The 26515-nt window shown below is 39.6% G+C and overlaps 1 protein-coding gene across 4 annotated transcripts in view; it reads left to right on the top strand.

Moving 5' to 3' along the window:
• The first annotated feature begins 14252 nt into the window (after window positions 1-14252).
• Window positions 14253-26515, top strand: part of SNX14 (sorting nexin 14) — a 47272-nt gene continuing 35009 nt past the window's right edge. For 2 of the 4 annotated variants that reach the window (XM_032104991.1, XM_032104989.1), the window contains exons 1-5: window positions 14281-14430; window positions 14514-14634; window positions 15470-15543; window positions 15656-15734; window positions 22899-22942. In XM_032104991.1, coding sequence (XP_031960882.1) covers window positions 14291-14430; window positions 14514-14634; window positions 15470-15543; window positions 15656-15734; window positions 22899-22942 — 458 coding nt within the window. In that variant the 5' untranslated portion in view covers window positions 14281-14290. Of the gene's footprint in view, window positions 14431-14513; window positions 14635-15466; window positions 15544-15655; window positions 15735-22898; window positions 22943-26515 lie in introns of all 4 variants that reach the window. The other 2 variants (XM_032104990.1, XM_032104988.1) reach the window with 2 other exon arrangements.

Genomic DNA, 26515 nt, shown 5'->3' with positions numbered 1-26515 from the left:
TATATGGCTGCAACTTCTTGTTCCCTTGTGCCTTTGATTATTCTTCAGAGGCTTAACTTTCCTGTTCAGCCCAGCAATTATTTCAGTACTTCTGTATGTTAGTGAGGGGGGACTTTTTTTTTTTTTGAGAAATAGAACTGAAAGGCGACATGGACATAAACACACATAACATTTCCACAAGAGTGTATCTAAATTGATACACTGCACAACATAAAGACTGTTACTCCCTCACATTAGCGAGAATTTAGTGGAAAATGTTAATTGTTTAAGATGAAGTAGTAAGTTTTGGAGTAGGCAACAAGGCAGTGAACTTGACAATGTAGTTTTCAGACAGTTGAAATGGGTAAAGTGCAAGCTTGAATGTGTTCATGCCCTGAAGCTTATGATTCCTAACTTTATGACTATATGGATATGGACTTAATGGACATAAAAGTCTGTCTTTATGGAGTGTCTTGCTGAATTAACTCCAGCACCAGCACATGACATCTCTTGTCTAGGGCTAACTAATTGAATTAGTTGGGCATAGGAAACACCAGATTGTGCTTTGCCATTTGCTCTGTCAGATGAAAATGGGATGTGACAACAGGAGAAGTTGAGCTGAAGATTCCTTGATCCTTAATACAGGTAGTGGAGGGAGATGGAATAAGTTACTGTCACTTTACAGCCATCTAGTACAAATAAACAGTGCTTCCTAGAAGCTCTGATGTTAAAATCTTTCCAAGAGACTGATTTTCACAGTCATCTGGTCACAGTTTGCAAGTGTATATTTACTTATGTTAAAAAATCCATGGGATTAAAGAGTGACTGTTTTGGTGCCCCTTTGCCTTGATTGTTACAAAAGAGATTTGTTGAAAAGTACCACTAGGACTAGCTTGTTGGTTTACTGGCAATTTGGAGAGGGGTGATTGTCTCATGTAATTATACCTTTTTATTGCCAATATAGAACTGGTTACTGGTTTTTTCTACAAAACATGTATTTTTAAATGGCCAACTCCTGAGCAGATGCTGCACAGCTGAACTCATCTGGAAACATTGGGTTATGTGGTTTATTTAAAGCTGTCTTCGTGAAAGCTGCTTTAGATGGCCAGGCTTCCAGGTACCTGATAGATCCTTTCTTAAAAAAAAAAGAAAAATAAAAGCATCCATGAAGTCTAAAAATCACAGTCATAACATGTAGGTAATAAGTACTTTAATGCAGCTTGAATATTTAAAGTTTGAATCACAAAATACGTTTCAGTTCAGATAAATTGTTCATGAAGTTTGGTGTCTACTCCAAAGCTGGCACTTACATTCAGTCATTTAGGTAAAACTTGGAGTGTCAAAAGTCTAATTCCTGGTAGTCTGAGAATAATTCATTTGGCTGATTAATGGTGACAGTTCCATATCTCTGCACAGTTAGTGTGACAGTGTACTTGCTTTGGTCACTAACGTGTAGAAAACACATGGAATCTTACTACTTGCTTTCTTTGCACTAAGGAAGTTATAAAATGCACTCTTAGTTTTGCTGCACAGCCAGCAGAATAGTCTATGCCATTTGACTGCACAGAAGATAATGGTAAGTAAAAATAGACTTTCTAATACTTAAATGACTTGCAGTACCCAAAATCCAACTTCAGTAGACTGTTAAATTGATTCCTTATCTGCAGTGATTAACCCAGGTTGTGCATTTTAACCCTTAATGTGTCCACTTCAATGCCAAGTGAATGTTGAGTGTAGCCTGACAGTGTTTAACGTTAAATACTTCAGATCTAAAAATGTCTTAAATCCTTCATAGATAATTCAATATCTATTTTTACACTAATGGGTTAGTAGTCATAGTAGTTTAAGGGATTTTACATGAACACAAGTCATCTATTGAAAGCCACAAATGGGATGTATCAGATCCTGAGTTGCTGGTTCCAAGTGTCGTGCTTTCAGTATTGTTCTGCCATCTAAAGTAACAGTTTTCAGATTTTTTTTTTCTTTAGTGGGATGAGGAATGTACCTAATTCTGTCACTCAAAATGGTTATTTAAAAACCATGTTGCGAAGTGTAATGAATTTGGGATTAAAAAGCTTCCTCCTTGAGAATTTAACTAAGATAATTTATAGATGTCCTATTAGTAAATCAAGGCTTTTCTTAAGAAGCAGTGTCAGCATACTTAAAAATGAAGCTGTATTACAAAACACCGGTGAGAACTAGTATAAAATAAATTTTAAGTAATCTTTTCATTATGCAGATGTGTATTACAATTTGAAGGTGATTTTAACATTACAGTATTTGTGATGACAGATAAAAATACCTAGTCCCTGCATCTGGACAGCCGAAGTGGCTATTAAAGGACTGTTCCTGTTTCAGATTGTGGTCAAAGGCTTCCTTTGGGTATTGCAATGAAATGTTTTTTCTTCTAGTACAAATAGTTGTTCTGACAAGCCAACCTGTTTCCAATTCACAATTCTAAACAGAATTTGAGTTTTGTATGTGTGTTTGATAGTTCTAGCAGAAGACAAACCTTCAGTGACAATCACTGATGTTTTTTTCACCAGGAAGTGACCAGTGTGTAACTGTGTTAGTCTAGTGAAACTGTCCTGTATTTATGTTATCTACAGTTACAGAAGTGCAATCATTTACACTTGCTTTTGAATTAGTGAGATGCTTAAAAGCTACTTTGAAGAAAACCGGCATATATGTTGTTAAAATCTGTCAGAATTTGCAGATGAAGAAATACGATGTGGGTTTCATGCTAAAAGAAGACAAGGCCTGGATATAAAGGGACAGGTGGTCATAACTTCTCTCATTGGAAGATGTGGCAGTACAACAAGGTTTAGGTGGCTTCAAGCATTAGCAGTGCCTTGCTCCACTGTGTTCTTGTAATACTAAAACAAACTCTCAGGAGAAAAACTCATTATAGGATTAACTCCAGTGAGATCGATCTTCCAGTTAAGGATATGTAAGGTCTTAAATCCATTGAATTTAGTATGGTGTTTGCAACTTGGGTTTGCATAGAAGTGACCTTACAGTGGGAATGGTATAATAAATGGCAGTTTGCATTTTTGCTTAATGTTACACTAACCTGAAGTTTGGTTTTTGTTCTAAGCCATTCATGTGGCCATGTTTCTATCCAAGAAAATGATCTTAATATTCATATGTCATGAACTGATCAGTAAGTCTTAGACCCTAGTAGTTGTTAATTTGAGCTAGTCGGTCTTTTCTTAGGTTAACTGTTAAAATCAGTACAGGTTTCTACTAGAAAGTAAAGGGTTTTGTTTTCTTAATAGCAGTATCTAAAGGTTCACAGTTTATTGCCTCACGTGTAACATTTCTGAATAGTACTGCTTTCATTGAGAAATGAGTAAAGAAGAGTATACAGATGAATAGTGAAAAAGCCTTGCTAACTAAGCTTTATGGCAGGTGAAGGCTGCCAGTGTGTACTGCACTTGCAATGCATGGAGGTGTACTCGCCATGCAGGTACAGATAGCGTTGACATATATCAGGTAGTGGTAACATCTCAACAAGGTTGCCACAAACTACTTTCAGTGATGGCCTGGGCTAAAGCAGATAATTGGTATTGAAGTGTGCTAAAATGCTTCTATAGTTTTACTGTGAGGCTAGTAAAGAACAACTACGATAATAACAAGTACAGCTGTAGGTAGATGATGATCAACTCCCTTTTTTGTAGTCTCTGGAAGAGCAAGAGACAAGCATGCATAGTGTGTATTACAAGTTTCTAAATCCTTGTGAAGCAATCTTTCTTTATTACATGAAGACTAAAACATGTAAGATTTGAATTCTTTATGCAGTTAAAGATAGAATAACTTAGCAATTCTGGTTTCAAGTTCAGATGGCTGGGTGTAGTTAAAGCCCAGTAATCAAGGCTTGTATTTTAGAATCAAGATAGTTTTTTAACTCTGTTGAGAAAGACTGAACGTGTTTAATTGCAAGGCCAATCTAAGAATACTTGCAGATAGCAGAAATGTGTATACTGCTGGAGGGGTGGGTGGGTGGAGCCAAAACCAACCCACAAGAACCAAAACACAAACACCCCCCCCCCCCCCCCACACACCCCTATCCCGTGACTCTCAAACATGTTTAGGAAGAGGACAATGTTCACCACTTTGTAAGGGCATGCAAGCTAAATAGGTCATAGGCGTTGGAATTCTTAGATATGGGGCACGTGAGATTAATGTGGTAATCTTGGAACTTCTGCCTTTCCATCACATGGTAAAAATAATGTAGAGAGATCTCAGATTTCACAATTGAACTAAAATTATGGTTAATGTTCACATTAAGAAAGAACAAACATGTCTTGACTAAGACATTTGGAAGGGCAAAAAGTGTCTCTGTGAAAAGGAAAACTTGCAGGGTCTTCTGTAAATACCTCTGTTCTTTCTAAATCAATGTTGATGACCAGGGAATTCTTCCTCAGAGGAGTACAAATGTCTTGTATTTAACAGGTTGACATAGGAGTGATCACATCACAAACACTCCCCAGCTCTTAACAAAGCATATTATTTGCTCCCTGAGAAAAGGAAAAGAAATTAAACAGTTTGAAAAAGAAGTCATCTCCCTGTGGGCAAAACAGAGCCATCAAATCTGCCTGAACTACAGTATTGGCAACTTTCTAATACAGGATTAAAGAAAAAATAGGGAAATAACCTGGCAAACCATGGCATAGAACAACTTCATTTAGCTGTGTTACAGCTTTGTAGAATCTCCCCTGTCTCTAACCTGTCTGTCCTTTTCCTGTGAAAGGTAGGTACACTCTTTAGCCAGGCACCATCTAGCAGCCACAGCATGATGAGAGGGGAATGTCAGGTGATGGATTCTTCGCCAGATGGAAACATCAGGTCAAAAGCAGGCAGGGCTCTTTGGATTGTATGACAGAAGGTAAGAATATCCTGTCCTGGCTGTCATAGTCATCAGGGCCACTTTATCTTGATACACATTTCAGAAGAAAATTGTATCTCTGTAAGGGAGGAGGTTTTAAACACAGCAAAATACAAATTTGTGGAAGAAAACCCCCCTGTTACTATGTGTAATGCTGCTATTTCAAATGTCCTGTTCAGAGAAGCGACTGATGTCCTAGAGCTGGTATTTATAAAATCGCTGTTTGGAAGTGATGAACTGATGATCTTGTCTCCAGGGAAGTAAGAGCCAACCTTGACTATCTGATACATGTTCCAAAAGTAGACCTTTTCTTTGCCCACGCAGGTGAGGAGTTCTTCCATGTCCTTTTAATGGTATAATATATTTGCCACTCACTGCTCTTAATAATCCCTTAGAGGGTGGGTAAAAGTAGGGTAGTTGAGACAAACTTTTTTAATAAGACCTGATGATGCCTCATAATTGAGTGATGCTTGAAGGAATGCCAAGTTCCTAGCAAAGTTTGCATGTAAAGTCTTCATCCGAATGTCTCAGTGCAGGGCACAAAGTGAGAATAGGTGTTACACTTGTAAAGCTGGGGTGAATCAATGCCAATCCAGCAGCCTCTTTGCAGAGTTCAAGTTCAGGATGGGCCCAAAGAACTCCCAAGTACGCCAGCGCCTTGTACAGAGTCACATTTGTTGAAAAGTGTGATACAAGCCCAGCATCCTGTGAGGGAGAAGTGGCTGATCGTTTCATGGGACTAGGCCAGGACTTCATTAAAGACATGGTAGTGCAGGGAACCCAAATAGGCGTATTCTACACTGAAGGTGGTTGTTGCTCAGAAATAAAAGTGCTTAAAATTAACAGTTGTGCCTGGAAGCAGACATCTGGGACCCCAAGAGATGAAGACTTAGGAACCAGTATGAAGGTTGCTGAACTTCATTTGAAGATGTTCTGTTTCTTCGAGTCTACGCTACATGTCTTAGTTCAAGAAATTACACTTCCTTAGTGAACAAAAGGAATTTTTTTCTAAACCTATCAAATATAAAGGCCTGTATCAGATCAGAAGGTAGGAGGAGGCTGAAGAAGGAATGTGGTATGGTAGAATACGCTTGGAAGTTTTAGTTTGCCAGCATGGTCTCTACTTCCTGAGTTAAAAGAGGATAAATCTTTGTATGTTGTCCATTAGTGCTCAGAATACACAGAAGGATTTGTTTTCATAAACAGCTTTTGTCAGGAAAAGTCATTTTCTCTGCAGGCATGAGCATGGTGAGCAGCATCTCTAAACAGACTGAGGGAGAAAGGAACGTACCTGAAGGTAGAAGTAATGTGGAATGAGGAGCTTATGGAGATAGGTGCATGTTCTGAGTTCTTGGTGAAACTCAGGTGGGTGGCTTTGAACTAAGACACCTTGGACTAAGTGTACTAAATTCATGTCTCCTTACTGCCAAGGGTGCTCCTCCAGATAATACATGATGTCAGTTTGGTCGTTTCTCCTTTGTTTTTGCCCTTGGGCTACGGGGAAGGAGAGTGAGTCATTACTGCATAGGTAGCTTGACTTCTCCAGACCTAACAAACAGCTGAAGGAGAAAATGGAGAGGGGAGCACACAGCTGGACAGTGGTCCAGGAACACACCAGATACATGGGCTTTTCAGAATTTGAGATTGGCTGATACTTCCAAGTTTCTTGACCATAATCTATCCCAGAAACACACTGGATGTAGACAAAACACCACTCTATGGTTACAGCTTAGTACTTAATGTACCATTTACCACATCTAAGCTGAATAGTGATCAGTGGAGAATTTTCTACTCATCTTCAGTATGCGGTCTGCTAGGAATCTGGATGATATTACGCAATCCTTTCTCTGTTTTGATTACCTTCTGAAGCAAAATCTACTTTCTCCAGGGAAAAAACCCTTCCCTCTTGCATCTGAACTGCAGTGACCCCAACTTGAGGTCTATCTACAGCATCCAAGTTCTTGTGTTGCGTTAGGAGCTATGTTAATGCATCTGTTGAAATTCCAAAGACCTTGGTCTTCACTTGCAATTTCTGTGGTGGTGAATATATTACAAACTGGACGTATAGAGACCATCCAAACCTGAGACTGGACTGGAAGATTCACAGCTTCTTAAGGGGGGGGAAGAAAGTGTTATTCCTTAAAGCTTGATAAGAAAGGATAGTAAACTGATTTTCATATTAGAATGCCCCAATTAATACATACTTTAAAATAGGTATCTGTGAAAGAGCAGAAACTTACTGCCTGGTGTTTTAAGCAGTTTCTTTTGTCATTCTTTTGTACAAAGATAAGCCAGGTAGCTTATATAGTAGCAAGTAATTCGATCACAAATCAGAAATTCCCTTCATGGTATCACACCTTACTAGCTCCAATCCTTTCCTAGCTAGAATGCTAGTTACTTAAACAGAAAATAAAAAGCAAATCAAAACTTTAATGGAATTTTGCAGTATTCGCCAAAGTCTTCCAAATAGTCCTTGCTTCTTGATTTCACATTTTGTGCCTTTTGCAAACATCTCAAAGTCCTCTTCCCTTGCCTCAGCATGCACTCTCCCTCAGCATGTCCCTTTTCCCTTTAGGAAAGGACACTTTAGGGAAACTCACTGTGCAGGTGCCAAGTGTGCACCAGGAACAACATTGGCAGAACATCTGGAGGAATCACAAGTAGCTGTTCCTTGCCACTCTGGGAGAGGGACTGTGGCATTCTGTCCTGCCAAGGTGTGTCCACTGATAGAGGGGCTGTCTGCTTCTGCAGAAGCACCATTAATGCCAGTGCTAGAGGTGAAGTGCTATATAAAAATAGATTGCTTTTTTTCTATCAGATATACCACCATTTTGGATGGCAAAACCAGTTTGGCATACCTCCAGGAACTTGGGCAACTGTTTGATAGATAGCATTGATCAGCTATGAGCTGTAAGGATTGATCAGTCATGAGCTGTAAGGAAGCCAAGCCTTGCAGAGAGCATGGTACTGAGATCCACTTCTTAAACTCTCATTAAAACAATAATATTCCTCTCAGAGTGGAGCTCCACCATGGAGCTATGTGCTCCAGTTATACTACAAAATATGTAAGACATGGGCAAGATGCCCATGTGCTCCAAAAAGCTGTTTTCAAAAAGCCTTAAGACTCATCCTTACATACAAGGAACAGCCCTCTGTCCAGGTGTTCTTGTAGTATCACCTTGTGCATTCTGCCTTTTGCACAGAATCAGATTTTTTTTTGCTATTGTCATATATTCAGTATTCTTGCTAGGGAAATACAACATTTATGTTATGTTCTCTTTAACCATTCTGCAAATACTTCCGTTTTTCCTAGACATCATTTAAAAGGAAGAGAATGTCAGATTGATTCCATACATCCTCAGTCAACAAATGGTAAACAAATCAATATCCTGGTTATACAACTGGTTCTGTACAGTTCCCATGAGGTATCTGATGAAAGACTTAAGTACAACTAACTTTTTCAAGGTGACAATCAATGTTGTTTAACTTTTACCCTGTGCTGCTTTTACATACTTCATGTTCTCGGAGAAACTGGTTGCTTGAACTAAAAATATCTCTGTGGAATTCTGACCTGACAAAAACACTCAAGGCATTTACTGCTGTGTCCACAGAAGCTAAAAGCAATGGGCTCCAGGATACCAGCTCACCAGTCATCAAAAGAAGCCCGATCTCGCAGATCTCATCACCAAGTCTGGGTTTACGTGGTCATGTTAAGTATCCACAGAAAGCTTTCTTGGATACAAACTACCTTGCAACAGCAACATGTAGTTAGTCTTTTTTCCACTTTTAACGTCTTCTGCCTGTTGCTTAGAATTGCCTGAGTATGTGAAGGCTTTAGGTTGGGATTTTTTTCAGTGTTTTTCTTTTAAGGTGGAAAAAATGAATCCATCAAAAATGAGAGTTATATCTAAATGAGGAAAAAGGATCATAAATATTTATAGGCAAAAATGTTAAAATACTCTGAGGCAGGGCAAAAAAATGAAACCATTTAAGAAGGCACTAGTTCTAATAAAAATAATTTTGAATGCTGTTTTGTTAACAGCTTTGTTCCCCCATGTTGCAGCCTGTCCCTACTCACTGCTACACAACAGAGGAGATAATAAAATTGGAAAAGGAGAGGGAGAACAACAAAGATGATAAAAGGTACGAAAGTGCTCTGTACCTGTACTTGTTCGTGAAGGACAAGTCACCGGAGCAGGAATCTTAATTTTGGAAAAGACAGTTTTCTCAGGTGACTGAAGTATTTTGGTAAAAATGATAAGCAGCGAGCATGCTGAGTAGGGAATGATTTTTCACCATATCTAGTAAACATGTGAATGTGTGGAGAGCTGTATCTTCACTCACACAAGTGCAAGTGGTGGAACTCCTTGCATGATTTTTATGGATGTTAAAGTTTCTGGTTCTTTAAAAGCAACTCGAAACTTAGGAAATAAATTCTTTCTCAGGATATCCCCAAGATTATGAATCAGAGTAAAAGAATGTTCAGGAACTTGCTATTATATTCTTGCCATGCTTTCACAACTTCTTCCTAGGCGTGTAACTCCTGATGGCCATCATCACAAACAGGATGCTTACCCAGCTGAACTTTTGCTGATCCAACACAGTTGTTCCATGAGCCCAGTGTGCATCTATGATGAAAAACTTAACTAGCTTTAAATTCTTCAGGTCTCAGCATAGTTCTGAGGCATAGGTGCTGCAACAGTTTGCAATGAATTAACAGAAACACATGTCATCTCACAAGGATTATCTTGACACTTCTTAATTCAGCTGAAACAAGGGATCCTGGCTCAAGTTCATCCTCAAACTCCCTACTTGAAAATTTTCCCCACCGACCAAGGCCGGTCAGCCAGAATTCCCTTCAGGACCTGACATAGTTATTTTCACAGTGTGTATCCAGGGCAAGGCTTTCTTTATCTCCATAGTAAGTCAACAGCTTAATTTTCATTTCAACGGAGCTCTTAAGTATGTGCTATGGCATTGTTTTAACTGTTTGCATGAGTACAGCTCCTTAGTTCTTTCACAAACTTTTTCTTACAAATTCCAACATCCATCTTGACATTCCCTCATTCCTCCCTGATCAGACTAGGTTGTTCAAAGGAATTAGGTTTTCCAGATCTTTCCTTTGCACATATGACCCATTGACCTACCTTACTTAATACTACAGGTGTTTATCCAGAAACCTTGTTTTTTGCTCAGGTGAATCTAGATAAAATTTCTATGGACTACAGCTTTGTTAAATGTTGCCACAAATCATAATATAATTTAAGTGTTTTTCCAGTGTCTTCTGTATACATTTAGTTCCTCTCTTTACATATATTCCTGCAGGCCTCTGTTTCTTACTGTCTTATAGTCACCTTCTATACCCACCTTGCAACTTTCTGCCCTATTTTCTTTTCCTTTAGTGTCCCATAAATAGTAGTTTATTACCGAACAAGTTATTTTCATCTCTAATATCTAAATTCCCTCCAGTGTCTTGTCTGTGAAAGAATTTTCTCAGAAAACTCCATGTTAACAATTTGAAAAAGCTCTCTATACACCAGTCTGTCTCCGAATCTTTTTACTTTCTCCTTGAGAGTTTCAAGTTCTTCAAGGCAAAACTGACTCTGGTACATTGCCTGCTTTTTGTTTTGTTTTTTTTTCTTCTTCCCAAATGGACCTTGTCCCAGTGAAATTCTAACACACTCTGTGCTCCTCAGCACCCTTGTGGTTTGCTGAGCATTGTTCCTGTTGGGGATACTAAACTGACCCTTTGGAAACTCCACTTGAAGTGGGGCCTTTTACTTGAATTTCTGTATTGGAACAGTCTCCTTGTTTTTCTTTTTTTGTCCTGCAAGTCTTTATTCTGCCTGGTATTTTTAGTCTTAAACACAGCCTAGTAGGTATTTTCAGGTTTTCTAACAGAACTGTATTTTACAGTCTCTTTTTAAAAAAAGATTAATTTTGAGTGGTGTGTTACAATTGAAACCTCTTACCCTTTCCCCTTAAACTTCAGTTGACTTCTAAATCTGCTTCTAAACAAACAACACGACTTCTAAGTCTGTGTCATTCCCTGCAAGTGCGGAGACCAGTGATCTTTTACAAAGTGTTTGGCACATCTTTTCTTAACCCATTTCTCCCTTCCACCTGCCATTTTGCTCCTTACTGCAGCAGCTGAACTCCCCCATTCTTCTAGAAGAAAACTTGAGAGGGATTTTATCCAGGAACCCAAAGCCCCTGTTGCTGTATTGAGCAGGTATTTCTGGGCCCAGACTATCACTGTCTCATCCAGTTTGCTTTAATCTGGTCACAGTGAGGGTCAGCATGTGATCCAGGAAGCAAATACAAGACCCTACAACTACAGGCAGCACATGTTTTTATACAGCTGGCAAGCATGGGTCTCTGTGGGTGGTACAGGGAGATGACTCCCAAATGCCATAAATCTTGACTATGAACAGTCTATTAACTCATTAACAGGCAAATGAATATAACAGTAAAGCTAATTTTGCTCATCAAAGTGCTAATAATTATTCTACCCAAACCAGAAATGTGCAGCAAATGGTCAGCTTTCACTCTCCCCTGAGAGTGAAACTGAAGTTTCAGTGTTCCTTTAAAGGCCAAAAAGTACTACTAAAGGGCAGTTTTCACCTTACATTTGTTGCATACACCTGGATCATCTCAGGTGGAAATGAGTAACTGTTGGTGGATGCCCTTTCAGTTTTGAATTTGAAAAAGTCAAGTGCAAACAGCCTACTAATGCTTACCTTTCCTGGGATCTGACTGGCCAACTTCAGTTTCACTTCTTTACTTAAGCTTAGCTATTTACTGAATATTAAAAATTACTGTTCTCTAGAGTTTTCTGCTAAATGCTTTAGTTAAAGGTTAATATGAAGCCTTCTATTTAAACTTCTTGGAAAGGACCCACAAAGTGAACAGGGACTTGTGATGAATAATTACGAAGGCAAATTAATTCCTTGTTGGGTAAATATGAAGGATTAGATATTGTAAATTAGCCTTGACAACTGTATCCTTGAAAGAGAGAACTATGAAAGGCCTTGAAAGGAGCAAAAGCAGACTTGCAGAGTAAATTAAATGCAATTAACTGGTAAGAATCTGTATATTACATTTCACTGTCTGGCTTATTTTAAAAAGGCATTTTTTAAGGTGAAAAAACCACCACTTTGGTAAATACAATCTCAGCCTTATAACTGTTGCTACTTAGCCAAGAATTGTAGTTTTATGTTTCAAGTTTTTGAAAATCTGCTCTGATATACTTCTTAAATGCTAGAATAGGCAAGCTTCTGCCATCAAGGAAAACATACCCCAAACCAGGGAGAATTGGCTCCACAAGATGATTTGTATGATCAGTGAAAGATCATTTTACATTTTAAATACTAAAATAAAATCTATCTTTCCAGAATAATCCAGTCCTGGCCACATTACTTCAGAGCCCATCTCCAGATGCATGCTTTTCCCTGGCACTTCTCCAGTTGACCACAGAATCTTCCTAAGAATTTATGTGAAGAGAGAAAGACTTGCTGTTTCCAGGGAATGGATAAAGTTCTTATTTCTCAAAGAATTTTTAAAAGCTCGATGTTGTCAGTAGTTCCCTTTTGTTCTTCTGTAGTTTTATTTTGTTGAAAAACAAACGTCAGCTGAGTCTTTCAGTGTACCAGAACAATCTAGGGGCCATAGTGACAGAGGGTGATGGGCAGTGCCAACACTGCTGTCTCCAGCAGAGCAGGATGGGCTAAAGCAGTTTGTTGTGTCTGCCCAGCAGATGTAAGGTCTGTGAACTGAAGGAAATTGCACAGCTTCTCAGATAATGAAGTACAATTAGTGCTAGACGTGAATGTAGCAATTTTACTGTAAATAAACACAATTCTGAACAATGAAACTATAAATTTAAGAAACTTCACCTGAAGTAGAGAATGCAAATGGAAGCAGAAGTTTGATTTAAGGTTCTGCTGGTTTGCTGTGCAAGTCACTTCCTGTGTTACAGGTATGCGATGCTGTGGCATCTTCATTAAATATTGTAAGAATTACAGATTTTTAGAAGTTATTCCTTATTAAAAGAATTGCAAGGTAAGTAACTAAAAATCACAAGCAGTAAATCTGTGGATAAAGTAAGCTGATTTAAAAAAAAAGCATCTTAGGAAAATTGATTTCCTCTGAATAGGCTGTATGGAGATTTGCTGTGTGAATGCACCTTGGTTTTTTCTACTAGAAAACGTAGACTGACATGAAATAATACTGTGCAGAGACTCTTACAGAAATTCAATCTGACCCTGGGCCTTTGCCAAGCACTCTGAGAAAGGTCAACATACTGAAGTGGAACTGCAGCGTTTCACCTACTGGAGAGGTCAAGGGAAATGTTGCATAAACTGACAAAGCATCCGAGCAAAGATTCTGAAAGCTGTCTTCTGATTTCAATTTCTAGATGCTGACTCACCCTCCAAATACCAATATTTTCTTAACAGCGTAGTTGCAGGGATCTCAGTGAACATTTGTAAAGACGGCTCATCTGAACGGATGTGTTTCAGTATTTCATGTGTCCTCACTTACTCAGCGTGCCCAATGTGCCTGCGTGGGGCTCGTGCAAATGGACATACAAGGCAACAGCAACTTCTCAAAACAGCTAAAAGCGGGCACCTCTCCCTGAGCGGGTCTCTTTCATACTTGCCACTTAGAAGCCCCATCATCGGTACGAACTCCCAGAAGTTGTTTCATTTTGCGCATTGAACTGATACCCCCATAACCAGCAGTGCCTTACTAACAGAGCCTTGAGTTTCGTTAAGACTGAGTAACTACAGAGCTGCTAAAAGCACTTAGTGGTTTAAAAGCTCGTGGCTTAGTGTAACTGAAGGTGTTACTCGTGTCAAGTTGGCTTTAAATTCTCGTTACCAATAAACTACATTCCAGAATTCCTCTTTTCAATGTCTTACTCTTCTATACTTACTGATGTTAAGATGGGGTTTTATTACATTTCCTACCCTGTTCCTTTTCTTTACAGCCAATTACGAAGCTTTGAGCGGTGTTTATAGGGTTTTAGTGTCCCAGTCACTGAATGATTTAGTTCAGTCATCATCTAAATATAGAGCATTTAATCAGACGTAGCACTTCGTGGCCGCTTGGCGCTGGGAACCCCTTGTTGTCCAGAACTCAAGTATTTATAACTAGGTAAGCTTGCTGTCATCAGCGACCTTCTATTTACAGTGCTCAGCACGCTACGTGACACAGCACAGCTGCAAATGCCACCGCGGGGCTGCAGGGACGCTCTTCCCGGGGCGCTCCCGCGGATCGGCCCGCAGGCAGCCGCTCCGCCCCCGCCGCCTCTCCCCGCCCCGGCGGCCTCTGACGCGGGCCCGTCCCGGTGCCGCCATCAGCGGGCGCCGGCAGCGGAAGCGGCCCCGCCTCCCGGCCCGGCCGGCGCGGGCAGCGGCCGCTATGGGCGGGGTGCGGGCGGCAGCGCGGAGGCTGCTGCGGCGGCTGCGGGGCGCCGAGGGGCTGCGGGAGACCTGCCGGCAGTACCCGCTCTCCTGCTGCCTCCTCCTGGGGCTGGGCACCGCCACCCTCCTCCTCAACCGGTAACCGGGCGGGCGGGGGAGCCGGGTGCGGGCGGCGCTGCGCCTTCTCACGCAGCGGCTCTTCCTTCCTGTGTGTCTGTAAGGTATCTTCACGTTCTGATGATCTTCTGGTCGTTCGTGGCTGGGGTCGTCACCTTCTACTGTTCCTTGGGACCGGACTCCCTCCTGCCTAATATTCTGTTCACAATAAAATATAAACCTAAGGTAAATATGTCTGTGAAGAGTCGTGTGCTTTCTTTAAATATGATACGAATTTATATGAAGTAGCAATTCTTGTCTAATCCTAGCTGCTTTCAGAAGTACTGTATGTCAGTACAGCTCGTACACTCCTACTGGTAGGTGTTTTGTGACAAATAGAGGATGATTAGGACTTTGGATTGTTCATGTGTTTCTGCATAGTCCCATCAAATCCACGTATAGCTGCAAGGCCGGTTGTTGGAGAGTCCATGGATGCTGCTTCCCGCTTCCCTCATTGTACATTTTGAGCATTTGAGTAGCAGGCAGTGGAGAAAGGATGTTGTTTGCTCCTTTAATGGGGCTTTTTCTTTCCTGAAGGTGCCCTTCTTTTGACAGGCCAGTGCTGAGTCTTTGCTCACTGTAATGAAAATTCTCTAAGCAGTACTGCATTTCAAAGAGAAAAAAAAATATTCCCAAAGCAAATTGCTCTTTTCTAACTTAAAACAGTTCAATGTAGAATTTCACAGGACTAAGAAAGTATAGTTGCAACAGTTCAGGGGTGTGAGTATGGCAGAGAAACCAGCTGGTCTGTTTATTAGACTGATTAATGCATGGGGAGATGAGTGGAGATGTGAAAGGGTATCTGTGTCCTTGCACTTTGTTTTAGCAGAAACGATTTTTCGTTTCGGTTCAGTTGTTTCTTATATTATGTGTTGTTATCTTGTTTTCCTGCTGGAAGAACAAGTTTGTCTTTATTCATTTCAGTGTAATAGCGTGCTCTAAAATGAAATTCACCAATGTGTCAGTATATTAACAGAGTCATCATTTTGTAGAATGTAAACTTGTCCAAATCTCTTAGCAGTTGGAATTGCCGGAGCTGTTTCCCCATGGTCACAGTTGTGCTGTATGTGGCAAGGTCAAATGCAAGAGGCACAGGTAAATTCCATCTGTGGCACTGGAAAGCTTAGTACTGCTGCCATTTTACACATCACAGTAGGACACTTTCAATTGCATATTATTACATAAACTTCTCCATACTCTCCTACAGACCTACTTTGCTTCTGGAAAACTATCAGCCATGGCTGGATCTCAAAGTGCCTTCCAAGGTTGATGCATCACTTTCAGAGGTAATTGGTGCATCATTTCTTTAGTACATTAAAATTCGGTGGGGTTTTATTATGTGTCTTTTTTACTTTTTGCTTCTGGTTCAGTAGATGGTTCAGATGTACCTTGCAGGTGTTTTAACTTGTTCAAGTAAAAGTCAAACCAAAGGAGTGTTTGCTGGGAGCAGGGAGGCAAGGTGGCCTCCTTTTAAACATGGACTGCTTGTGTAGCAGCGCACCTAGGACATAGAAGAAATGTCTGTGTAAATTGTGGAGAATATTGGAAAGAAGAGTTACAGTTGAGCATGCCTGAGTCTTGAAAAGCTAAGGATTTCAGCCTGCTTAGTTTGTTGGAATGGAGGGTAAAAGATGATTTGCTCCAGCTACAAAAGTTCTGTAATGAAGTTGATAATTTGGTGGTAGGGAGCCTATGAGAAGATGGAAAGAGGCTATTTACAAAATCATGGGGGAAGGCAAGGGGGAATGGATTCAAACTGATAGAGTAGGTTTAGATTAGATATTAAGAAGAAATTCTTCAGTGTGAGCATGGTGAGGTGCTAGAAAGGTTGCCCAGAGAACTTTTGGTTGCCCCATCCCTGGAAGTGTTTAAGGCCAGGCAGGATGGAGTAACCTGGCCAAGTGGAAGGTGGCCTTGCCCATGGCAGGGGGTTGGAATGTGATGATCTTTAAGGTCCCTTCCAACCCAAACCATTCCATGATTCTGTGAATCTATTTCAAATCGTCAGACAAAGCTGTAACAAAATCTGTCTTAAAAAAGAAGTTGGTGAATTTACTCAAAGAAGAATAGCATATATATCTTTTTTAGTAAGACTGTAAATCAGGAATTGTGTTTTGTTCTAATCTCTTCAAAAAAGAGCTATTTGAAGAGCAGTTTTTCTTTGGGCTTGTTTTTTTTTTTTATTTCTTTGGTAATTGAAGAAATATATTGGCAGCTAAGCAGATAAGCTTTGTTGTTTTTTGAAGCTAGGAAAATACAGAAGCATGTATGTAGATTACTATCCATTTATTTAGAATTCCAGCTTTGGAGTTCTGTGGTAGGAGGATGAACAACTGGCATGGCAGAAGTGAGAGGATTTTTGTGTGTCATTTCTTGCATTTAACAGCATGGTGTATGAAGTCAAAGATGCATGTGTCTGTGGTATAAGGTAACACTTAAGTTCAGCTCTGAGAGGTGTTGTCCCAGGCATGGCTCGCTGCAGGAGAGGGAGGAGAATGAAAACCTTAAGGGAAGGAAGGGATGGACAGTTGATGAATGTTTTTAAAAAAGAACAGGTAACAACTTGGTGACTTACTCTAGTTGAATGAAGTGACTTCCTCTGTGATTTCAGAAGCAAACATTTATTCTTTTAAAGTTACTTAATCTGTTTTTTAAAAATAAGTTTATGTGTATTAAAATGACAGTATTGCTGAATAGAATTTCAATAGACTCTTGCTTTAATAATAGAATGTAAAATAAATGTTTCTATGCATTTAGTATTTTTAGGATTTAGGGTACCAAATAGCTGTGGCAGTCTACCCAAGGATGTTGTAAATGCTGAAGAACTGGAAATGTTCCTGTTTAGCTTAAATGGGAATTTGATGCTGAAAAGGTTCTTTGTAGTATCTCTTCATAAGCGATTTCAGTAGATACCATAGTTATTTTCTTGGCATTTTGTATCTGATTGCTGAAGTTCTGCTTTTACCAAAACAGTGGCATTTTCTTTGCTGGCACTTTTTACTTCAGTGGCATGTCCCAGCCCCTGCTTTATTTAGCATTGCAGGCATGGGTTTTGTGTATCCATGCCCATGCTTCTCATTCCTTTCCTTCCTTTGTGTGCTTAACTGTAGGGAAGCACCAGGCCTGAGTTCTGTACCTTCCTGGGGCAGTGAGCCAGGGTCACCCTCCTCAATGGACCCAAACAAGTAGTCTGGGCCACCTTTTTCACCTGTGTTGGACAGATACTATTTGGAATGAGAAATCTCGCTTCATGGTTCCGTGTTGCTGCTCTTCTCTACTCGTTAAAAGGTAGTAAGGGGTTCTGCCCACGCCATATTCCTCTTGACCATCTGCTCTGAGGATGCAGCATGTAATGCTGGCCTGGAATTGGATAGCCTGCTTCAGGTTGGAAGGAGAGACTGCTCTTATTTTCTTTTGTGGGTTAGTCATACATTAGAGAGAAGCTGATACAGTGTGAACTGAATTAAGATTAATTAGATTCTAACGGAGTGCGGAGTGCAGCCTGTTTCTAAAAAGCAGTTTCTTCAAATACATGGAATAATTTTGGATTTTTTTTTATGTTTTAGTTTTTCTAGTTCTTTTTTGCAGGTTAAAGACTTTTGGCAATATTCTCATTTCCAAATGTTTCTAATTTGAACCAGGTGTATAGCCTTTAAGCTTGTTTTCAAGTGCTTTCAGAATAATTTAATACACACTCAAATCAGAAGAAATTCAAGATTTCCTCACAAGTACGGATTTTTCTTTCTTGGATTGTGATGACAGTTTGTCTCACTTTGCAAATTCTTAATCTTTTGCAGCCTTGTTTTAGTCTATCCAGCTGCTCTGTGTGGTTTAGAAGAATAACAAAACCTGTGCCTGAGCATTCCTCCCCGCATTTATGTTTATTGTTATGGTTGAAAGCTAAACTGTCTCAACCATGCATCTATCCATATTTTATAATTTGGGCTGTATCCTGCACAAAAATTATGCACTAACCTAAGTATAATTTTGATTCCAGTTTCTAATCCATTTTGCATTATGTTAGTTTCTTCGATGTTTTCTTTCTTTTTGAATTAGGACATGATATCAGTTGGTCAGTTTTACATTGTATGTAATCCAGGTGCTGCAGATTGCATAAAGGAGAATTGAATCCTGTTGTTCTGTTATTGAGCTCATCTTCTCTACAATTTCATTTTTGCTATGGGAGAGATGATTGCAGGTCAAATCTGTGGAAAGCTGCTCAGCTACTCTTGTTCAGCATTGTGAAAAAATGTCTCACTGGATCAAGGTGCTGCTGTCTTTTGATCTCACTTTTTTTTTTAATTCTTAAGTTCTCAGGTTCTTGACTTGATTATGGGACTAGAATTTTTTTGTTTGTTTTCTAAAACCAAGAAATAGACAAATGTGTGACAAGAAATCAGTTATTGCCTGAATGTGCTCTTTGCAAGTCCTGAACTCTTGTAGTAACGCAGTGGGCTGTATTCTTTCTTATTGGAAATGGCTTGTTCTATGCCCAGGAAGTGGCCTCAGCTGTATAGCTGTACTGTCTTTAAAGGTGTTATAATTGTTATTGTGGTTCATGTATCAAATCCTTGCTCCTTTCCATTCTAATTCAGCCTGATAGTTCTGACCTGCTACTGACTCAGTCATCACTCGTCTCTACAGTTCCTCCTCCTGACAACTGGGGTCAGTTGTGTGGCAGTCTCCAAAAAGCTTGTCTCAGCAGCAAAGACTGGCTAGCTTGCAGTGTTGCAGTGCATGCTAGAAAATAATTTCTCTCTCTCTCTTTTTTTTTTTTTGGATTCAGCTGCTGCTTATATTGCTACCTTCTGCATTTGGGTTTACACTTGTAATCTCTTTCCAATTCAAAGCTGCCCACGCCTAGTAGAACTAGTCATTTTGCAAAATGCTTGAAAAATAGGTAGGCTTTAAATGAAATTACTCATCATTTGTATTTAAAACTGGAGAATAATACTTTACAGACAAGGAAATGGCTTATCATTAGCTGTCATTGTTTGAGGTGTCCTATCCACTTTAGTGGCATGTGTGAAGCGTAAGCAATTGAGCCTGAATAATATTTTTGTGAATGGAAGTGGGTACACATGTCCTGCTTTCCCAGTACTTTATCATAGTGTGGTGGATGATGTGACAGGTTTTTTTCTGTCCAGCAGAATCACACTGACACAGTCTGGAATGCTGATGGGGTTCAAGAGAAAACAGTATGGACTGCAATGCCTTGAAATCCAGTTAGTGGCAGTCAATGGCTTATTACTTCTTGAGTGCTTCTATTTTTGCCGTAGGGATGATTTCACTCAGTAGCTCTGCTTTAACTTCTGTGCAGCACCTTGGTGTGGGATGGAGCATCATACTTAACTGCCTCTGCCATGCCATGTGTTTAGTAAATCTGCAAGTAGGGGCTGCTTTCTGTGTGTCCACACATTATTTATTAGGGCCCTGTGGATAACCTGAGTCCTAGTAGAACGTGTCTTGCCTTCTGATATGTTGACCAGTGATAAGTGGACTCCAGTGAAAAATGCATTCTGAGTTAGTTCTGTTTCTGTGCATGCTGTCTCTGTGTCGTTGTCTAGTGGGATTATCTGCACTGTTCTGTGGAAGCAGTGTGGCTGTGGAAGAGAAACACTGGCAAGTCTATAAATGGATTAGCTGGAACTCAGTTACTGCAACATGGGATGAATCTCAGGGAGACGTTGTCTTCCATTTTGGGTGGAAGTGGGAGTCGGAAGGGTCATCAGGTCTTGCACTATTTTTTACTTTTCTTGCTTATTTAATAACCATGGAAAGATGAATCTCAAAACCATGTGTGTTTTGCTTAGGCAGCAATAAGGGTGAGATCTCTCACCGTTGGAAACAATTCTTCTAGTGCCTTCAGAGACCTCTGGACTACAGAGGAAGAGAGGGCCAATAAATTGTTAGCATCTGATGAACTGAAATTGTAGTGGCACGCTCATGGAAAGCTTGATGGACAGGCTTTCAGTTCAAAAGCAGTAGTTGTGAATGGAGAAAGCTGTTTCAAGAGGAATGCATTGTATTCCCTTTGAATACACTGTCTTGTGCTTCAAGACTGTGCAAGTGCACTTTTCACTCCAAACAGAAGATTCTCTTCTGCTGTTGCTCCTGACAGGGAGGCACAGAGCAAAAGTGGAGGAAGAAAGAATAGACTGATGGATTTTTTGCAAGCCTTTCTCTGAGGCACTTCTTAAGAGTGCACTTTGAGCCTTGAAAGAGGTTTATTTTGTTAGAAACTCTGCACGAACAAAACTGATGTCACAATACCTGTGAGTCTGAGATTTCTTTGGAGTAAATTGGTGGCTCACCAATTGTAATGTGAGTCCTATGGAAGGCATAGGGAAATTGGTTTAAGTAGGCTAATACACTGCTCTTAAGGCCAATGGCCTGTAATTGCTGACTGGAGCTGGATGTGATCTCCCTTTTCTTGTCTGAAGATTAACTTCCATAGAAGGTCCTCTGGGATTACTTAATCTCTTCTGGACTGGGAATTAAAGCATCTGTTGTTGTTTCCCTCACCCTTCCACCCTGCTTATAAAAGAAAATACAATATTGGGGGGTGGGGATGACACAGGACCACATGATACAACATTTAGCTTACCCATCCATCATTAACACATGATGGTATTACAGTTTCAAGACCTATTACTGCTGTAACACATTAAGGGTAGGAGAAAAGACATTGGTGACTTTGTGTGGTCCATAACACAGACATGTAAAGTTATCCCAAGCTGCAAAATGTCTCTTCGGAGAGAGGGGAAGAAAAACACTGAAGTGGAACAATTGGAAATGAGAAAGTATCTTACCAAAACTGAGTAGGTGATATTCTTACTAGTGAAGACAGAAAAAGAGTATTCATAAGCTGCTCAAGTCTGGAGAGTTGAGAGGAACTAAAAAGGCCATGGTGTGTTTTTTATTGAGTATGCTTTTATAATCATGAGAGGAGCAAAGGCATGTAGTGCCCTAAAGATAGTATAAATTCAGTAAGTCTTGAATTCTTGCAGTGCATGCAGTGTCAATGAGTGCAGCAGCAGGTCTTGTAAGAGTAACACTTACTCTCATGAATGACACTTATATATCAGCTGTTACATTCAGCTTTCCTTTCAAACAGACTTCACATTTTTCTTTGTACACAGTGGCTTTGAAAAACCTTTCCTTCTACAGAATGTGGTGGAGCAGCCTCACATAGCAGCAACACATGCATTCTGTCTTACTGCCTAAGGCATCAGCATTCATGCTGTTGGGGACAAACTGATCTCTAAAACACTGGTTCAAATTAAGAGATAGGTTGCTGTGGGAGAAGGTAGTATGGGTGATATCTTGGGCTATTGTGAAGGAGGAGAAATCAAGAAAACTTCATTCTTCTGTGTCCTTCCTCATGTTTTATTTTCTTGGCACTGTCTGACAGTTTTCCTTCCCTTCAGAAGTTTTCATTTGACTAATCGTGGTGCAAGGATTGTAACAGGTAGGTGTAGGTGTAAGGAGAGGTGTCAAAGCTGCAGTCCTGTGAGCAGTACACCTGGTGTATACAGTGGTGGCAGCCCTTTGGTTGAACAGGGACTGCCACATCCTCTGCTCTGTCTTCCTTCTGTCACACTGAAAGCCAAGTTGAACCGGGATGTGCCTGTGATGAGGCTGCAATAGCATTGGTTCATCCTGATTAACCCTGGCATGGAAAAGGCAACCACAGGCTTGACCTACATGGAACAGGTTTGATGGAAAGGGTAGAAAAGATTCTCCTACAGAGATCCATGTAGAGGGGGATATACAGGGGCTAGGAACAGGATGGAATAGGCCATTAGGGTACATGGAGGACAAGAACTTTGAGAAGTGCTTTGGTTAGGACTTCAGAAGATGGCTGAACCATAAAGCAGGCTTTGTTGAAAGCTGTGATACAGGATATGGAGAAAGACAGATGGCTTTCGTAGGAATTGCTTTTTATGAGTCTTCTTTTGCTTTCCTCTGAGAGTGGTGAGAATACAGGATTGACTGTCCCACCTTGAAGGTGGAGGTTTGGGTGAAAAAGGATGGAGGTGTGTGTAAGTGTAGTATGGGTAGCTGTGCCTGTGGGACACTCCATGCTATGTCAGAAAAGAACAGGGGCTGCTCAGAAAAATTAGGGAAGGGCTGTTTGAGGTATGATTACATTTTCCATAGTGTTTTCCTGAGAGTGGCCACGGCACTGTGCTTCATGTTACTGATAGGACTTGTGGCAGATGTTTCTTGTTGATAGGTGATGACACCATCACTTTGGTGTTACTTGCTTAGAGTACTGATTATGATGCAGAGTGGTTGATCTAGCAACAGGATCACAACTTACAAATTTTTATGTTTTATGAATTATGTCCTATGAGTTTCAGAAGGTGTTTGTGGTGTTAACTCTTCTAACAGGGATTTATAGTAAACTGTTTGTTTTGTAACGTGGTTGTCTTTGTTCTGCACAGGTGCTTGAGTTGGTGCTGGAGAACTTTATTTATCCGTGGTACAGGTATGAGCTTTACTTAAAAGTTACTGGTTTTAATATCATACATATTTGTCAACCTGTTAAAGAAGTTGTCACTTGAAAAGAAACATTTCTGTTTCCTTAGTGAAAGATAAAGCATACGTTTGAGTGCTACGAATCATTGTTTTATTGTCTCTTAGCAGAATAGGACAGATCTTTTAACAGTTTAGGTATAATAGAGGTGATTCTGAAATTTGGATTTAATCCTAAAAACACTTTTAGATTGTCTGTTTTTTATATATTATGTCTCTTTTTATATGTTCATTTTGTGATAACTCTTACTTGGAAGTAAATACAGATTGATGAAGATCTGTGTAAAAATTCAACCTGTCACCACTTCTGAAATTTACTTCCAGATTAGAACCATAACTGATCTACCACATTACTTTAAAAAAACAAATAACTTTGCAGGGTTTTAAAGAAAAGGTATTTTGAATGCATATGGCCGACTTTTTGGACATCATCTTGTAATTTTCTGAATTTTAAGACTGTCAGTGATTATGTTGCACTCAATAGAATAGTAAACAACTTTAAAATAGTTGAATAAAGAAAAGACTGTCTAATCATTTTTTCTGTGGGTTGTTTTGCTTCTTTTGTGTTTTCTTCCTTGTGCTTTTATATATTAATTGGTGCTTTGCAGTACTTTGTAAGAAGATAATAAAATATTTCTAATTGATAATGCTGGCACTAATGTGTTAAAATAGTATCTTGCCTTAATTCTGAATTTGACTTTTTCATTGGATGGAAATGTTCAATTTGTCCTAAAAAATTTGTATGCTTTCTTTTATTTTACTCAGTGCTGTTTGGGTTTTTTTCTGTCTCTGGGATATAAAATTTTCTGTTCAGACTTCTTTGCCTCTTGGGTTTTTGATTGTGGCCAATACCTGCATGTCTCACCTCAAACTTGTGTGTTGACTATGCTGAAGTGTAAAACTTCAGTGCTGATGCAAACAGCAGAGGGAGCTTTAGCACCATGTGTTGTGAAAGCAAGTTGGCGACCTTAAGGTTTTAAACTTTCAAATACGGAAAACTGAGTTAGTTGATAAAGTAGTTGTTGATAAAGTAAGAGATTTAAGGCAACTCTCTCCTGTATTGCATGATTGGAAAAGAGTTTTTTCTTGGCTAGTGGAAGGTGCCTCCAGTGTCTTTGTTATGGACTGACAAGGAAACTTGGCTTCCACCAATTACTTACCTTTCTGACACCCAAGACACTGAAAGTCTGGAATACATCATCTGGTGGGGATAATAATTCACTATTTATATATATAGTATACAGTTGGAAATGCAGTGTAGAATACATTTGATATGCAGCCAACGAGCCTACATTCTGCTACATCTTGCCCTCCGGTGAGCAGTGTAGGTGTTCCTGCACTGTTAGGTTTTGCATGGCTGCACCTCTGGATTTTGAACTAGCTCGTTAAATTCACACCACGCTGATCAAATCTAACAAGCCTTCTGTGAACCTGACATACTGGGAGTTCAGTGACCTGTAGTGAGTGCAGTGATGTCCAGGTAATTCTACAGGAGACAGCTTGGTCCTGAAAGACTTACTGGTTTCAGTTTAACACTAGTAATGTCAGATCTGATCCTATTTAGTCTAGACATTCAGGTGTTTCCAGAAAGGGTTGTGCAGGGAGACCTGAACTGCGTCTGTGTGCCGTAGTGTGAGGTCTTGTAGAGCACGTCAGTTCTGACTCTTCCTACTCTAGCTGTGCCTGCACTGTTGGCAAAGCTCAGATCACCCAGGAGAGAGGACTCTTGCATTCAGAACATATTTTTTTTTTTCTGAGCAAATAAACCTCACTCAGGTTAACTCTTCACAGAGTCTTTGCATCCAGCCTGTCCTTATTTAGCAGTGTGGCTGGGTAAGCACTAGCAGGCAATTCACACTTGACAGGCTGGTAAAACAGTTGGCTACGTTCCTTTGCAAAGAAAAGTTTGGGCATAATTCCTTCTGCTAGCTGCTCTGCCTTTCACGTGAATGGATTTTGTGCAGAAGCTACCTATTTTGTAATTATTAATTTATTTTAAAAAAGTTTTTGCTTTTTGTTTTATGTGCTGTGCCAACTGATGCTGTCTTGGACATTAGGGTTACCAGGATGTATCTCAGTCAGAAGCCAGGGAAGTGTAATGTTTACCAGAAGGGTGTGTTGCAAGATAAAATCATGGATTTTTTTCTTAGGAATAAAAGTGCTGTGAGTAGATAAAAGCTGGTTTATGTTTGTTTCATTAATAAACTGTGTAAGAATTTCTAATGTTTTGTTAGCAGGTTAAAATTTAGAGGCAAACGTCCCTAAATTTGGACCACTTTAGGGGAATGAGGACTAGTGCTTAAAATCCAGTGAACTGTACTGAAATAGGTCATTATACCTATGTGCATTTATGGTTTTTATTCTTTGAAGTATTTATGCTGGTTATATTAAGATTTTTTTTCAACTGTATGAGAAGAATAGAGCATAGTCGTAAGTAATCCAAGTTTGTAAAGCTACAAAGCACAGGTCTGAGTCTATTGCTTATGCTGTGCAGCAAAACTATATAATATCTTGCTTATACCAACCTCATTTTAAATAGGAGAGTTTAAAGTTTGAATGAGTCACTCTGTGCTTACTAAATATTTTTGTCATTGGTGGTACCGCAACTCCAGTTTCCTCAGGTTACGACAGAATTCAGAAATTACCACATTTTTGTAATACGTTGGTATGAAAACTTTTTTTTTTGGATGGTGACTAAACCTAATGTTTTCACATATGGAGCTGCTTCTATTTTAAATGCAAGTAATGCAAGAAAAATTCAGAATTTTTGTTGAGTTACAGACCATAGCTTTACATTTTTATTAGCCTGTGACTTATTTTCTACATCTTTTTGAAAGGAGTTAGCCAAGTTTTGTAAGAATAATTGACACACAGAGGAAAAATATGACTTTGTTATTTGTCTATGATTTTTATTTATCAGTGGATCCCGTAAGACTTTGTGTGCGATAGCAGTTGGGTGTATCTCTCTTGAGACATTAGACTCTGTAACTGTTTACAATTAATATTCCTAAAGTTTTGGGGAAACGCAGCCAGTTTTTAAAATGTTTCCAAGAGGGTTACTTGGACTTTCCTCCATGTCACTGGAGATTTGACATTTTACAGGTTCATGATGTTTTTTTCACCAGTCTTCAGTCCGCTGGTGATTAAAAGAATGTCTCTGCAAATCTGTTTTGATAATATGTGGCATAAAGTCATGTCCAAGTAGAGCTAGCCAAGATACTGGTTATCCAAGTGTCCATAAAATAACAACTTCTTGGTCCAAATTACTTCATGTATCTTGTTGTCTGTCAAATACTAGTACTATCATAATACAGTTTGTTTGCTAATCCCTTGGCAATGCTAGTCCCTTTGACAGTGTGGGTATTTTCTAACCATATTGCTTATAAAAGGTCAGCTGCTGATCTTAAACCAAACTTTCCCCTACAGTGTTCTTATCTGCATATGATTAGCTGTTGGAGGATGGCTGTGTTTCTTATGCCAGGCTGCTCTCTTTGAGGTGTTTTTTTTCATGCAGTTAGTTATATAC

The sequence above is a fragment of the Corvus moneduloides genome, chromosome 3, assembly GCF_009650955.1.
Source record: "Corvus moneduloides isolate bCorMon1 chromosome 3, bCorMon1.pri, whole genome shotgun sequence".
NCBI classification, from domain to species: Eukaryota; Metazoa; Chordata; class Aves; order Passeriformes; family Corvidae; genus Corvus; species Corvus moneduloides.
Note: the sequence above shows the minus strand (reverse complement) of the source record. Positions and strands in the feature narration are given on the sequence as shown.